The 14,192-nt window shown below is 58.6% G+C and overlaps 2 protein-coding genes across 8 annotated transcripts in view; one reads left to right on the top strand and one right to left on the bottom strand.

The window, feature by feature from the left end:
- BCL2L1 (BCL2 like 1) overlaps positions 1 to 3,072 on the top strand; it is a 31,341-nt gene extending 28,269 nt beyond the window's left edge. For all 5 annotated transcript variants that reach the window (XM_039498543.1, XM_039498545.1, XM_039498544.1 and 2 more), the window contains one exon: positions 222 to 3,072. In XM_039498543.1, coding sequence (XP_039354477.1) covers positions 222 to 359 — 138 coding nt within the window. In that variant the 3' untranslated portion in view covers positions 360 to 3,072. The remainder of the gene's footprint in view (positions 1 to 221) is intronic.
- A 1,039-nt stretch (positions 3,073 to 4,111) lies between these two features.
- LOC120380636 lies at positions 4,112 to 14,172 on the bottom strand. Of its 3 annotated transcripts, none has more exons than XM_039498548.1 (5): positions 13,980 to 14,172; positions 11,894 to 11,990; positions 8,190 to 8,351; positions 5,547 to 5,678; positions 4,112 to 4,594 (listed from the first exon to the last, which is right to left on the bottom strand). In XM_039498548.1, exons 2-5 carry the CDS (start codon positions 11,988 to 11,990, stop codon positions 4,458 to 4,460), a joined length of 528 nt encoding a protein of 175 aa, XP_039354482.1. In that variant the 5' UTR covers positions 13,980 to 14,172; the 3' UTR covers positions 4,112 to 4,457. The 3 variants fall into 3 exon arrangements, with proteins under 3 accessions (XP_039354482.1, XP_039354483.1, XP_039354485.1); XM_039498549.1 differs by lacking the exon at positions 13,980 to 14,172 and adding an exon at positions 13,823 to 13,973; XM_039498551.1 differs by lacking the exon at positions 13,980 to 14,172 and adding an exon at positions 13,185 to 13,365.
- Positions 14,173 to 14,192: the final 20 nt, after the last annotated feature.

The following is a 14,192-nucleotide window of genomic DNA, read 5'->3' as shown; positions in this document are numbered from 1 at the left end:
ACTAGGCCAGGCTGCCTGACTCGAGAACAGGGCTTGTGCCTCCGACCCAGGTGAGTGCCTGGGGGAGCAGCAGTTCAGGAATCCCCTCGTCTCCTGCTCACAAGATGGAGCCTGTGTTTGGTCATTGTCTGGTGTTTAAATGTGAGCTCTGCCCTGCCCCACCACACCCCGGCTTCTGCAGCTCCCTAACCCTTTTCTCTCTCTCTCTCTCCCCCCTGCAGGAGCGGTTTGTGGATCTCTATGGGAATGACGCTGCTGCCAAGAGCAGGAAAGGCCAGGAGCAGTTCAACAGGTGGCTTCTGACTGGGGCGACTCTGGCAGGAGTGCTCCTGCTGGGCTCTCTGCTGAGCCGCAAGTAACCGGACACTGACTCCTCCCCAGCGCCCAGGATGGCCCTGGGCCTGTGGTCACACTATACTCCAGAGCAAGGTGATCATTCCAAGGGGCAGCGCCCCGCCCGCAGCCCGTCTTGCAGGGCAGTGACTCCTGCCCCACAGAACTCTTCTGGCCTGCGTGCCGCCAGCTCCCTTTTATCCTAATCTTCACTTACTGTTGGTTTTAAAAGCCCCTGAGACCAAGGCAGCTGTTCCGCAGGCTGCTCCCCGTAGGCTGCTGAGGCCCCCAGCCCGTGCCCTAGGTCACCAAACAGCAGGGATTGTTGTGGAAAAGTGCTCCCCCAGGTGGCATGGGGAGATGCACGTTGGGGAAGGGGGGATGTTTAGGGTAAGGCTCCAGGGGCAAACCCCACCCCCTCCACACAGCCCCACTGTCGTTGCAGACTTTGTGCATATCTAGCAAGAGCCCCCAGTGCTTGGAGGGGTGTTCCAGGCAATGCCCGGCTCATCTGGCCGTGGGCGTGGCAGGGAGGTGGGGAGAAAGGAGAAGTGTGCCTCTGGCAGACTGAACCGGGAAGAAATGCTGTTAACCATCAGTGCAGCTTCCCCTCCTGGGTGGTCGGTCTGTGAGGTCAGCTGGTGCTGCGATTGCCTGGCTGCTGTGTGTGGCACCTGGAGCTGGTGGGAAGGGGTTAGGTGCAGCCAGGGCCCCGGGTCTGCCCTTAGCAGACCTCAAACCATTTCTTCTAGTTAAGGGATAGAGTTTACAGTAGGTGTCTCCCCAGCCCTGAAGGTCCTAATCCTTCCCCTGTGCTGCAGGAGACTCCTCCCAGAGCCGTGCACTGCTGCATGTGCCCAAATCTGCTCTCCCATTGTGTCTAGCTCCAGAGGCCAAGGCCCCTTCTCTACGCTGGCTGTGCCCAGCCCAGGGCACTCTGCTAGGACGGGTATCAGGCCCAACTCTGTGCTCCCAGGCATGGGCACAGTGGGATCCTCGTGCTGTTCTCTCCCTATGAATGTAGATTTCTGCAGTGACTTACACTGTGCCGCCTCCTTCCCTTTTGCCCTAGGCTGCCACTTTTTCCCTACATGCTGCAAGCACCCGATCCCGCACCCCAGCACTCCAAGCAGGTACCCCGCGTTCCTCGGCTCGGCTGCTCCGAGCATGGGCCTGGGGCTGCAAAGTGCTTTCCCACTCTCTGGGGACCAGGCATGTCTGGGTTTGCTCTTCTGCTTGGAGTCCCCTAGCTAGTGCCAGGTGGGGGACTCACGGACAGAGAAAAACACTGTGTCAGCAGCAGTGCCATGGCAGGTGTTTACATTTGGCTTCTAATTGCTCCCTGCCTCTGCTAGCGTCGCTCTCTGGAGAGCCCGCGGTGGCTGCTGCCCGAGGAGCTTGCAGCAAGGGCAGAAGTAAACACTGCTCTGCCCAGGGCCTGGGAAGAGTTCAGGTGGGGTTGCCCCAGCAGTGGTGGGGTTGCCCCAGCAGTGGTGGGACTGCCTGCCCCGCCCCCCTCCTACGCACACTTTCTGGGGTAGCAGCAGAGTCTGTCTCTTTCCTCATTGCTGTGCGGGAGGGCAGGGTGGGAGGAATAAAGCGAGACTGCGGCGGAGGTGAGTGCTGCCCCGTAGGGAACCAGCAGGATCAGGGAGCTGTAGCATCATTGTCCCTGGGCCAGGGGCAAAGTAGGAGGCTGATCTCTCCGAGGGGATGGAGGAGCTGGACACTGGAACAGAGCCCGGCCAGAAGCAGCCCAGCTGGCAAGGGAGAGAAGGGGCTGGAGATGGAGGAAGGCCCCTGCCCACCTTCCTGATAGTTCCACTTAGCTGAGTTCCAGGTCTGGCCCCACGCTCTAGCAGTGAGCAGGGCAGTGTTCAGAGCCCTGATGGCCCCCTGCTAGCTCCAGGGTGGCGTGGCAGGTACTCCCCTGGAGTGCTCCCCGCTCGCTCAGATACCTGCTGTGCTTTTCAGGATTGCCTGAGTAACAGCAGCATTTGGTTTAATACTGGGCCTGCCGCCGTTCCATCTCCAGTGTGCATTCACCTCCTCGCGGGGCGTGGCATCTCCTGCTCCTAGCACAGGGACATGCCCTCCCCTCCCTCCACATGGGGGGTGTGGGGCTGGGGAGGGGCTGTCCTCTGTGCCGCTTGTAGCCCCGCACCTCCTGTTCTCTCCTGCAAGCTGCTGAGGAGGAGCTGGACCCTGCTAGTGCCTGACGGGTGTTTCATCCCCCTGAAGCATTAACGTGACGCTGGCTTTGAAACATCCCCTGTTTCCTGGGAGTCCAGCGTCAGCGCCCGACAGGCCTAGCAGGTGTCTGCTCCTTGTACATATTTTCTGTGCTCTGCTGTAAATACCTGAGAGTAGTTTTTATTCATTTGTGAATATTCTAATACTATTTTTGTTAACTGTATGTCTGTATTTATGTGTGTTGACAGTGCTCCCCCATCACCCTGCAGGGCATCTGCTATGCACTCTGCATGGGGCGGGCCCCAGGCCCCCACCCCCCCAAAGGAGAACCGGGGCGAGAGAGCAGGTCCCCACAGACACTAAGAACCCACCTTGCACTCTCAGCTCCTGACTCAGCCTCTCACGGTGCTGGCCGGGCAGTGTGGGGTTAGGCCCCCCAGTCCTTTGCGTGCGAAAGTCACTCCCGACACAGCTTGTGGCAGGCATTTTGAAATGCTTTGATTTGCAGGTGGAGGCTCAATCCTATTAATAAACTCTGTTGTTGGAGCTGTGTAGTTCTGTGATTTTTGCTGAGAAGGGCCCTGTCCCTACTGAGAGGCGCACCTGCAAAATGTGGCTACTGCTGCTCCCTCCTCTCTCCCTGTCTTCAATTCACCCACTGGTGCAATGCTAGTGTAGACAGGGCACTGGCTGCTTTTAGCCACTCCAGCCCCGCTGGTGGCAGGTGGAGACGGTGTTGTGTGGAAACACCTGTGTCCTCTCTGCTCTGCCTGCACTGAGAGGAGGAGCCAGCATGCACCAGCAGTGTGTCCGAGTGGAGAATGTGCCTATCCAAGCCCCGCAGGGCCAGGCTGATGTAGGGGTTAGCGGTGCCCACATGGCCCTACCTCCCTCTGTGAAATAGGTGGTTTGCCAGAGCCCAGCACTACGAGCTACAGCTGCCTGGGTTCCAATAGCCGCTCTGGCCCTTCGTTGCCTCAGATGAGTCGCTTATTCCCCCTGGGCACAGAGGGTGCTTGAGGCAGAAGCTCAGTACCCTTCGCCCTGCTCCAGAGCCGCAAGGATTGCTGGCCGGGTGCTCTGAAGATGTGTCCCGTGAAGCGCTAAGTGAATGAACTACACTTGCAGAGATTCACCTGGAGCAGCCTGCAGGGGTGAGACCTGAGCCCAATGCCACTGCACAGGCTGGGTGGATGGAGAAGGAATGGAGCTGCCTGTGCTCCCAGAACTCCATTAAAATGCTCCCATGAGCACACTAGCCCCTGGGGTCCTGCAGTGCCCGGGGCTGGGGTGCCACCCTGGCTGGCTCCTCTCCATAGACAGACACAGGCCTAGATCTCTGCCTCCCAGCAGGTAAGAACTGGAGCAGGGAAGGGAGAAGAACCGGGTGACTGGAGAGGACAGTAGGCCTGGCCAGGTGAGGCTTTAAGGGCGAAGGTTCCTCGCTGTACCCTGGGGGACAGGAGTGGATTGCGCAGGGGGAGGCTCTGAGGGGGAAGTTACCAGGAACCCAGCGGCTGAGAACCAGTGGGTCTCTCCTCCCCTCCCCTTTGTCAGGTACAAGACAGAAGCTGCACGCTGCGGATTTACTGTAGTGTTTTATTCCATGTGAGCAGGGAACGGACAGTGCCAAATGCTCATTCACCAGAGACAGGCCGAGCCACGGGCCGCATCCCCCGGTGGGCCAGGGAGGGGAAGGGCGGAGACGAGCCAGCTCACTGCCCAGGACCAAGCTGCACAGCTGAGCTGGCGCAGGAGAGGGAGAGCTGCGGACAAGGCAGGAGGGGTCAGGTGGGGGGCTCGGGCTGGCAGCCCAGCGAAGGGTGGGGGTAGGGGAGCCGGGCAAGAGTGGCCTTGCTTCAGCTGCTCTCCCCAGAGCGCTGGCCCCTTGCTGCTCGGGAATGGCAGTGGGCAGGCGGGGGGCGTCCCCTCTACTTCTTCCACTCGCTCTTGTCGTAATCCCACTTGGCGGAGAAGCCCTGGATGGGGTTCGTGCGCATGTCCAGCATCCTCTTGACCTGCTGAGCCTTCCACTCGTCCGTCAGGGTGTGCGGCTTCGGGGGGAGCACTGGGGACACGGCGAGGGGAGAGCTCAGAGCACCCGCCTGCCTGGTTCTCCACCCCCGTTATTCCCCATCTCCCCTCCCGCCGGGGCATGGGATCAGCCCTGGACATGGGCGGCTCCTCCCCGGCCAGGCTGGGCCGGGAACGTGGCTGGCTCAGTGGCATTACGTGGGCACCAGGCCTGCCCGGCCCCCCAGCAAGGGGCACAAGCTGGCTGGGCTCAGGCTTGTTCACGCCCGCGTGGTCCCAGGGCAGCGGGCCGGCCGAGGCCTGTCCTAGGATGTGCCGGCTCCGGCGCCCTCTGCTGGGGAAAGGGTGGCTTACGCTGGAGGCTGCTTCCCCAGGAGGGGTTGGGGGGAATATTGCAGCTGTTTTTGTCCCTGGTGCTGTTTTAAAGAAGGGGCTTAGGAAACCTGCGGGCTCTTGCAGCCTGTGTGCACCGGGGGTGAGGCCAGCAGGGCCCAGAGGGGGTTTTCAGGGGATCTGAGGCCCAATGCCCCAGTAGGATCTAGGTGTCAGCTCTGTAGAGGGCCTGGGTGGGCAGGGTTAAGAGCAGACCGAGCCATCTGGGCATGCCCTCGAGTGGAAGTGTACAGCTCCGAGCTCTGCTTCGCCAGCTCCTCTGTGCCCGGTGCCAGAAGCCAGGGCCTCGCTCCCCGGCCACTTCCATGCACTGCTAGTTCTTGCCCCAGGCCAGAGCACATGGCCACCCTGCAGCTCCAGGCCTGGGTGGCAGCAGAGCCAGGTTTCGAATGATGTGTCACAAACCCCAGCTCAGGCTGGGGCAGGAAGTTCTGGGCAGGGGAACATGGGGACACCCCTAGAACAATGATTGGGGGGGAGATTTGAAGGGGGAGCCTCTACAGAGGCAGCAGATTGTCATTACAGCTCCCCAGCTGTGTCCCGTTTGCCTTCCCACGTGTTGTCCTACAAGCCTACGGTCCATCCCCCCTTACCATAGACTCGCTGCCACCACACGTATAATCCAGTGAAGCCAAAGAATACGAAGATGCCTCCTAGCACCGTCTTCCATTCGCTGGATGGCCTGTTCATCTCTGCGAAGGTCTGGTTGAACTTCAGGCGATAGACTAGAGAGACAGGTGCGAGGCTAAGGCAGCCCAGAGAACCCCAGCCCACTCTGACAGCCAGTCCGCTCCCCGACCCCGGGGGCTGCTGGAGAGACCGTTAGCACCGAGATTGCAGCCTAGAGGGTGCCTGTCTGTAAAGGGAGCTACAGACAGTTCTGGCAAAGGCTTTGTGGTAGCTGCTAACCTCAGAGCCCCCCTCTGTCTGCCCCCCTCATCCCATCTGCTGCTTCCACAGGCTATTCCTGTGGCCAAGCCCCCATCCCTTGCACGGCCCATCCCACTTTTCCTCCTGGGAGCTGTCTGGTTTGTCAGGCCTGCTCTGGCAGGACTTGGACAGCAGTTAACAGGCGGGTTAGAGACACGGTCCAAGCTTTTAGACCATGAATCCAGATGGGAAGAGCACTGAAATCGCAGGGACTGGGATACTGTCCCAGGATAACGGCTCCTGTTGCTTGGCAAATGCAGAGATGTCTGCTTTCCAAGGCCGGCCGGCCGTGTTGGTCTAACAGTGGGGCAGCGCCTGCTTCCAACACGGTAAGCATGAAGCCCCATGCACAGCAACCCGTTTTGGGGAGCTCTCTTGTCCTGTCAGCACTGGTGCAGCTCCAACGGTGGAGCCAGGGCTCGGGGTCTCTTCATCTCGCACTGTTCTGAGCAGGGCTAAGCACCATGGTGGTGACACTAGTGCTACTGCGGAGGGCAGCAAAGATGAAACTGGCCCAGTGCTGAAAACGGGACTAGTTTTTCTACTGGAGACGCACCCTGGAGAGTCTATGATGGTGTTAGAGAGAGAGACAAACCCATCTGCACCTGGACCGGGGAAACGGTGGCAGAACCATGCTGGCAAGAGGGGGCTGGAGTGGTTGGGTCGTGGTCTGGGAGCAGAAGATCTGGGCTCTGCCACCTACAGACTATCGGACATTAGGTAAGTCATTTCACCTCACGGCGGCTGCTTTGCAGTGGTGATGATGCTTCCCAGGGCATTTCAGGCACTGATACGCTTGAGAGCACCAAGGCCAGGGTTAAGTTCTCCATGGTGAAGGGAAATGGCCTAGAGGAGGGAAGACCCTGGAAGTTGCTTTGCTCAGCTGTAAACAGGACGAGGACAGAGTCCAGTTCGTGGTTACCGCTGTTACTCAGCCCTTTGTGGCTACGTGCATTGATCTATGTGGTGGATTCTTGACCCCACTTGCAGCCCTTCAGCCACGTGCTGGTTCCTGTGTAGCCGAGGATTCAGGGGCAGCCTGCGTATTTCATGCAGTGGAGCTGGGGTTTAGTGTTTCCATGCTCCTGAGTGTAAGTTTTGTCCCAGCGTAAAAGGCCAGTGTAATAGTTGTTGCCAGCAGGTTGTCATGTGCACAGAGCTTCCCTGGGTTAGCTCAGATGCAGGCTGGTGCAATATTTGCTCACTCCCCAGTGATTAGATGCATTGACCTGGAACAGATTTAACTGTTCGGCTGCTGCCTGCTCAGGACAAAGCACTATCGAGACCGGCTGCCTTTGGCTGGCTCCTCTTGTGATGGAGAATTCTGGGGTGACACAGCATCCTCCCTGGCAGACACTCCAGCTGGGGGAGCAGCGTATTTAAGGCATTACACCAGCTGGTTTACCTGGTATGTCAACTAATGGTGGAGCGGAGAATGCAAGTTACAGGGGGGTTGGCAGCAGAAGGGGAGGGAGCTGCTCCCTGGCTCTGACTTTTCAGAGGCTTTTGGGCCTCAGCAACTTAAACACCTGGGCTAAAATTTCCACTGGCACTGGGGTTTCATCACCGCCTGGAGGCCTGGCACCTGTGGGAGCCAAGATGACTTGAGCCTGACCCTGCCAGATGCGGGGCGTGCTCTGCTCCAGCTGAAGCCAGCAGGGTTGGGGAGGCTGAAGCTTGCAGGATGGGGCTCGGAGCGAGGGATATCGCAGGGGGGTGGGGTGGGGGGATCCAACTCTGCATATGCCAGTGCTGATCTCGGCCAACGCCAGAAGCCCAGGGCTCCAGGTACGGACCACGAGGGAGCCCAGGGCTGTTTCTCAGCAATCGCACGCTCAAAGACAATGGAGGGTGCAGAGTTCTCTTCCTTTAAATGAAGCAGAGCTACAGGAATGCCGGGCTGGGGAGATCTCTAATGCCATGGCCAGCAGAGGGGTGGTGATGGTTTCTCTGTGGGGTTTAGCTGGTTGGAACATCTCTGAATAGCCCAGCACCTCCGTCCCTCAGCCAGAATGGGGCCTGGGGCCTGTAGGATGCCCCTACCTGATCCAGGTCCGTCGCTGGCTTCCAAGGCCCTGGCCCGCCCGGTTCCCTGGGTCCATCAGCAAGGCCCGTCCCTCCACCCGCTGGGTCCCAGACACAGGCCTGCTCAGTCGCCAAGCAGCCTCCAGCCCCCAAGCAGGAGCTGGACGCTGCGCAGAGAGGATGGGGGGGAGGTAACTGACCAGACCCCCCCTCTGGTACCATGACCTCCCCCCTCTCCTGTTCCCACCCCAGCAACGGGGCGTCCGCCCCCTCCTGCTTACGGGCCACTTTCTCCTCGTTGCTTAGCTGCTTCCACGATCCCTTCTCCTTCTCCTTCAGGGCCTTCTGCTCCGCGCCCAGCTCCTTGTGGTAGGGGACGTCGGGGAGCGGGGAGCTGCGCTTGTCGTAGTACTGGGGCACCGACATGTCCTCTTGAGTCGCCACTGCAGAGCGGGAGGGCAGAGACCGGCCTCAGCAAAGCCCCAGCACATCCCTACCGCTGCCCCCCATCCCTCAGTGCCGGAGGAGGGCCGGCCAGCCGGGAGCGTCCAGCTGCACAGGGGCTGCCCAGTGTCACCTCAGGGCTGGACGGGGACCCTGACAAGTCTTATTCTCATGCTCCAGCTGAGCAAGGTCCACGCAGCAACTAGTTAACAGGGGCAGGACCTAAGGGGTTAACAGGGGAAAACAAGCAGCAGTTTGTGGGAAACGGGCACTGGTGCCATCTTGTGGATAAACTGGGAACAGCGCTTTAAAGCTGCTGGAGAGCAGGGGAGGGGGAGGCTACAAAGAGTTTAACTTTCTCTCTCTTTTTTTTTTACGCTGCTGATTTCAGGAGTACCCAAGGATGGGGGGGGGGAGGAGACAATAACAACCCTCAGCAATGGCCGAAGCATTAAATGCCTTTTTTGTTTGTTTTCACCATACAAGTTGGCAGCGATCGGACGACTAACCTAGCAAACGTCAGGGTAAGTAGGGTGGGATCTGAAGCTAAAATACAAGAACAAGCTAAGAATTACTTAGACAGGTTAGGTGTCTCCAAGTCAGCAGGACCTGATGAAATGCTTCCTAGAATACTCAAGGAATTGGCTGAAGAGATCTCTGAGCCATTAGCAGTTATCGCTGAGAACTTGTGGAGGACGGGAGAGCACCCAGAGGACTGGAAAATGGCATAAAAAGAGGAACCAGGACAACACAGGGAATTATAGACCAGTCAGTTTAACTTCAGTGCCAGAAAGATAATGGAGCAATCAATCAATCAATCAATTTGTAAGCACCTAGAAGAAAATAAGGTGACAGTCAATATGTTTTTGTCACGAACAAATCAACCTAATAGCCTTCTGCCAGGTAACAGTCCTTGTGAATAGGAGGCAAGCCGCAGATGTGATATAGTTTGACTTTAGTAAGGCTTTTGATACTGTCTCACATGACCGGCTCATAAACTAACTAGAGAAATTCATCCCAGATGAACCTGCTCTAAGGTGGGTGCACAACTGGTTGGAAAATTGTACTTGGAGAATAGTTAAAAGGGGTTTGCATTCAAGCTGGAAGGACCTATCGAGTGGGGTCCCCCAGGGATCTGTCCTGGGTCAGGTTCTGTTCAATATCTTCATGAATGATTTGGATAATGGCATAGAGAGAATAATTCTAAAGTGTGTGGATGATACCAAACTGGGAGGGGTTGGAAGCAATTTGTAGAACAGGATTAGAATTCACAGTGATCTAGACAAACTGGAGACATGGTCAGAAATAAATAGGATGAAATTCAATAAGGACAAAGCAACAAAGAATCCTGTGGCACCTTATAGACTAACAGACGTTTTGCAGCATGAGCTTTCGTGGGTGAATACCCACTTCGTCGGATGCAATAAGGACAAATACAACGTACGACGCTTGAGGAATAAGCAATTGCACACATACAAAATGGGCAATGACTGCCTAGGAAGGAGCACTGCGGAAAGGGATCTGGGGGGCATGGTGGATCACAAGCGAAATATGAGTTACCAAGGTGATACTGTTGCAAAACCCATTCTGGGATGTGTTAGCACGTGTGTCATAAGCAAGACACAAGAAGTAATTCTTCCGCTCTACTCAGCACTGATAAGGACTCAACTGGAGAATTGTGTCCAATTCTGGGCACCGCACTTCGGGAAAGATGTGGACAAATTGGGGAAAGAACAACAAAAACAATTAAAGGAAAACATGGCAGAAGAAGGAAGATTGAAAAAATTGGGTTTGCTTAGTCCAGAGAGAGAAGATCGAAGGAGCACATAACAGCGAGTTTCAAGTACATAAAAGGTTGTTACAAGGAGGAGGGTGATAAATTGTTCTCCTTAACCACTGAGGACAGGACAAGAAGTAAAGGGCTTGAATTGCAGCAGGAGAGACCTAGGTTAGACATCATGAAAAACTTCCTAACTGCCAGGGTGGTTAAGCACTGGCACAAATTACCCCCAGTGGTTGTGGAATCTCCATCACTGGAGGTTTTTAAGAGCAGGTTGGACAAATACCTGTCAGGGATGATCTAGCTAATATTAGTCCTGCCTCAGTGCAGGGGCTTAGAGTAGATGACCTCTGATTTTCCCTGAGTTTGCGGCTAGTGTTAAAGGACGTGTCGGGCGAGTGCTCACAACTTAATTGAATCTTTAACAAAGACTTCCTTTCTCCCAAGTGTGAGTTACTCACTGAAGTTAAATGTGTGCTTTTCCTTTGCTGCGGTCTGACTAAAAATCCCAACCCTGCAGCGTTGCTCAACTTTCATGCTTGGGGTGGCCTCATTTCTCCACATCGGACCCTAATTTCTAATGTCAAAAGGTGCAGAGAGGAGAAGAGGAGGAGTAAAGCCCACTGCCTTCTCAGGGCCCCTTTATACATCCCAGAGAAGGGCCCAGGCCCAGCTTCCCGTCTTTGCCGGGTACCAGTGGGGGCCTTCCCCAGCACTCCACCCCCGAGTCTGTTCTATTCGCGAGGGCCCACAGGGGCTCAGCGGAGCCAGGACGCTGTGAGAGCCCGGAAGTCAGCAAGTAGCCCCATCCCTACGGGAGAAAGACTCACAAGTAGCTGCAATATCAGCACTTTGGAGCAAGCAAATAGCTGCCGTGGGAGAATTCAGCGAAGAGCTCCAGCCACTGGGCTGAAAGTCTGGCCCCATTGACGTCAGTTGCAAAACCCCCATTGCCTTCAATAGGGCCAGGAATTCAGCCAGGTCTGGGGGGCTGAGCCCTGGGGGAGATCAGCCTCAGACCGGAGCAGGACTGGAGAGAGAATTGCATCATTTTATGAGCAAAATGTTCAGTGATTCAGGCTACCGTTCACCCACGTAGTGCTTGCGCGGAGCTCTAGAAAAGACCGATGCTGGGTAAGTGCTAGGTTAGAGGCACCGAGTTCCATGCTGCAGGGCGGAAGCAGTTTGCAGGCAGGGGTCAGGAAGGAATCCACTCCCTGTTCTCCAGAGTGTAGGGTTGGCCACTCAGGGTAGTATTGGGAATAACTGGGTCTACACTGAACAACACACCTGCGGTGGCCTGGGTCAGCTGACAGGTTTACAGGGCTTGGGCTGCAGGACCCTACAAGTGCAGTGTAGATGTTCGGGCTCCGGCTGTGCAGGCACCGTTGGGTCTGCGAGTCCCCTCCCGCCTGAGCTCTGCAATGTCACAGTCCTGCAGGCCGAGCACCTGAGCCAGCCGCAGGGGTTCAAGGGCAGGGTAGGCCTGAGGCCAGGCGTTTTTGCCTCCGACGGGCCAGCAGCCCCGGCTGGAGGCAGGCTGCAGAGCAGGGCGGCCTGTGGTGTGGAGCTCCGCTGTTCCCCAGACGCATGCAATGCTGCTTACGCAGCCCTCCGGAGCCACAGCTCCTGTACCAGTCTCCCTCCGCTGCCTGACCTGGAAACCAGAGCCAGTGGGGGCCTCCAAGAGAACGGCAGGAGGGGAGCCAGTAACCTCCAGGGCTGGCTTGCAGGGGCATTGGGCGAGGGGAGGGCTCTTACCATGTCCGCTATGGCCATGTGCTGCTCTGATGCTGGCAGCGCCCAGGACTCCTCTCCTGGCCAGGGTGCCCACGCGCAGGGCCGGCAGCGAGAGCATCTGGGGGATCAAAGCATTGGCACTGCTGTCACGTGAGGGGCTGTGCTGTGCCGTCCAAGGGGGGAGAGCGCAACCCAGCTGCACCCCAAGGACCCGCACCGGCTGCCCCCTCACCCAGGAGAATCCCAGTCTTGCTTGAATCCTCGATCTCCTCACCATCATCCTGCCGGCGCAGCCTTTAGCAGCAAGGGGAGTGTCCCTAGCAAGCCAGATGTAGGGAAGGTGCCATCTGATTGGCAGCCGGGTGGGAGCCTGGCTGACCAGTGTCCCCCGGCACCACGTCCCCTCCCCAATGGCAGCTTCAGGCTCACGGTGAAAGGCTTTGGGCTGCAGAGCCCAGCTGGCCTCAAATCTCTTGGTGCCCCTTGGTGGCAGGGCCGGGAGGGATCGTCCCTGGTGCTGCCCGGCCCTCCCCAGCACAGAATGCTCCAGAGCGAACGGGGCAGGAGCCTGTCTCAGGTAACTGCTCTGGAAAGAGGCAGGACTGTATCCCGAACCCACTTCCAGGGGGCAAGGGCACGAGCAGCAGCCCTGGGAGTTAGCACAGGACTGCGCTGGGCACCTGGGTTCTGTTCCTGGCTCTGCCGCTGACTCCTTGGGTGACGTTGTGCCAGGCACGCCCCCCCCCCCCCGCTCTGTGCCTCAGTTTCCCCAACTGCAAGGCCTGAATGGGGTGTTGGGAGCGTTGGCATTTGGGAAGGGCCCGTAGAGGCTTGGCTGAAGGCTGCCAGAGCATCCCTGCTCCTGGTCCCTGCAGTGCCAGCGCAGCTTGTCCCAGACCCAGCCAGCGAGTGCATTTCCAGGCTGGGTGGAAGGGCCGGGTGTGCAGAGCACTCGTTGCCTTCATTGCAAGCTGCTCCAGCCCGTGCCTGACAATCACATTTTCCTGTGATTCCAGGCTGCTCTGCCTCCAGCTTTCTTCCCCACTAGCGCCAGCCTCTGCTCCAGCTCCCAGGGCCCAGGAGCGCAGCCCGTGTCCTCGCGCCCCGGGGAGGGGGGCGGGCAGGAGAGCAGGCTTGCCTGCTGCAGGCTCAGCTGCTGTGAGGGGTGCCACCTGGCCAGGTTTTCCCAGGCTCGTCCCTGTGCCAGGCAGTCTGCCAGCCGGCTCTGCACCCTGCCAGCTGGCCGGTTGTATGGGCACAGGACGATCCCGGATGTCCTGGGTTTTTTGTACTTCAGAGGTGGCAGCCCTACCTGCCATGGCAGCTCACCCCCACGATGCCAGGCCCGTGGCCCCCATGCTGCAGGATTGGGCACTCGGCGCTCTGTGCCCAGCCACGGGGAGGGCTCCGTGCCCTTCAGCTCGGGGCGTCGCAGCTGACTCTGCTGCCACGCGCTAAATAAGGCGACTGGGACTTGGCAGGGCCCCGTCCTGGCTGACCTCTAGCAGCAGGACACAGCTAACCCACACGGGCAAAGGTACAGGGACGGGTCCGCAGGGACGGGACAAAAGCCCCCAGCCCTTGGCCAGCATCGGGGACAGTGGGGCCCGGGGCTGCTCCCACCCTGGGGGTCACCCAAGTGCACAAGATGCTGATGTCAGAGCCGAAGGACTCCCCCCGCCCCGAAATGCCTGGAGTGTAGGGGGAGCCTGGGAAGCCCCTTCAGTCCTGTGGAGTAACAGATACGGCCCCTCTCCTGCCTTAGGGGCCAGCCCCTGTCTCCCCCCCCAGAATCAGCCCCGGGGGCGCATGGGGGGGCCAGGTAGGTTTGCAGGCGCTTTCCACCCGAGGCAGCGGGGGTGCAAGCTGCCCGTTGCCCTCTGCAGAGGGCTCAGCCGTGGGGCCAGGAGCCGGCCTGCTCGCCAAAGTGCAGCCGCTCAATGTCCCTACCCCAAACCCCTCCGTTCGCGGCTCAGCCCAGGGCCCGAAAGGCTGTGGATCCTGCAGCCCCCGGCCTGACGCGAGAGGGCAGTGCCAGGTCGCTGGGCCTCCGGCTGCCTCGGTTGGCCCCGCTGGCACCGGAGCAGGCAGGGTCGTGCGTACTTACTGCAGGACAAAGCAGGGCGGGCTGCAGCCAGCTGGGAAATGGAGGCAACAGGCGTCCCCGAAGTGCAGCTTGTGCTGGGTTCTGGGCACGGGGCCAGCGCACACACGCCGGCCAGGCCAGCAGAGACTCTTATTCTAGAACAACTCAGCTGCACAGACGTGGGATTGTGGGAGAACGTACCACCCTACAGGCCCCCCCCCGCCTCCTGCCAGC

The sequence above is a fragment of the Mauremys reevesii genome, linkage group 13 (genome assembly GCF_016161935.1).
Source record: "Mauremys reevesii isolate NIE-2019 linkage group 13, ASM1616193v1, whole genome shotgun sequence".
In the NCBI taxonomy this organism is placed as follows: Eukaryota; Metazoa; Chordata; order Testudines; family Geoemydidae; genus Mauremys; species Mauremys reevesii.
Note: the sequence above shows the minus strand (reverse complement) of the source record. Positions and strands in the feature narration are given on the sequence as shown.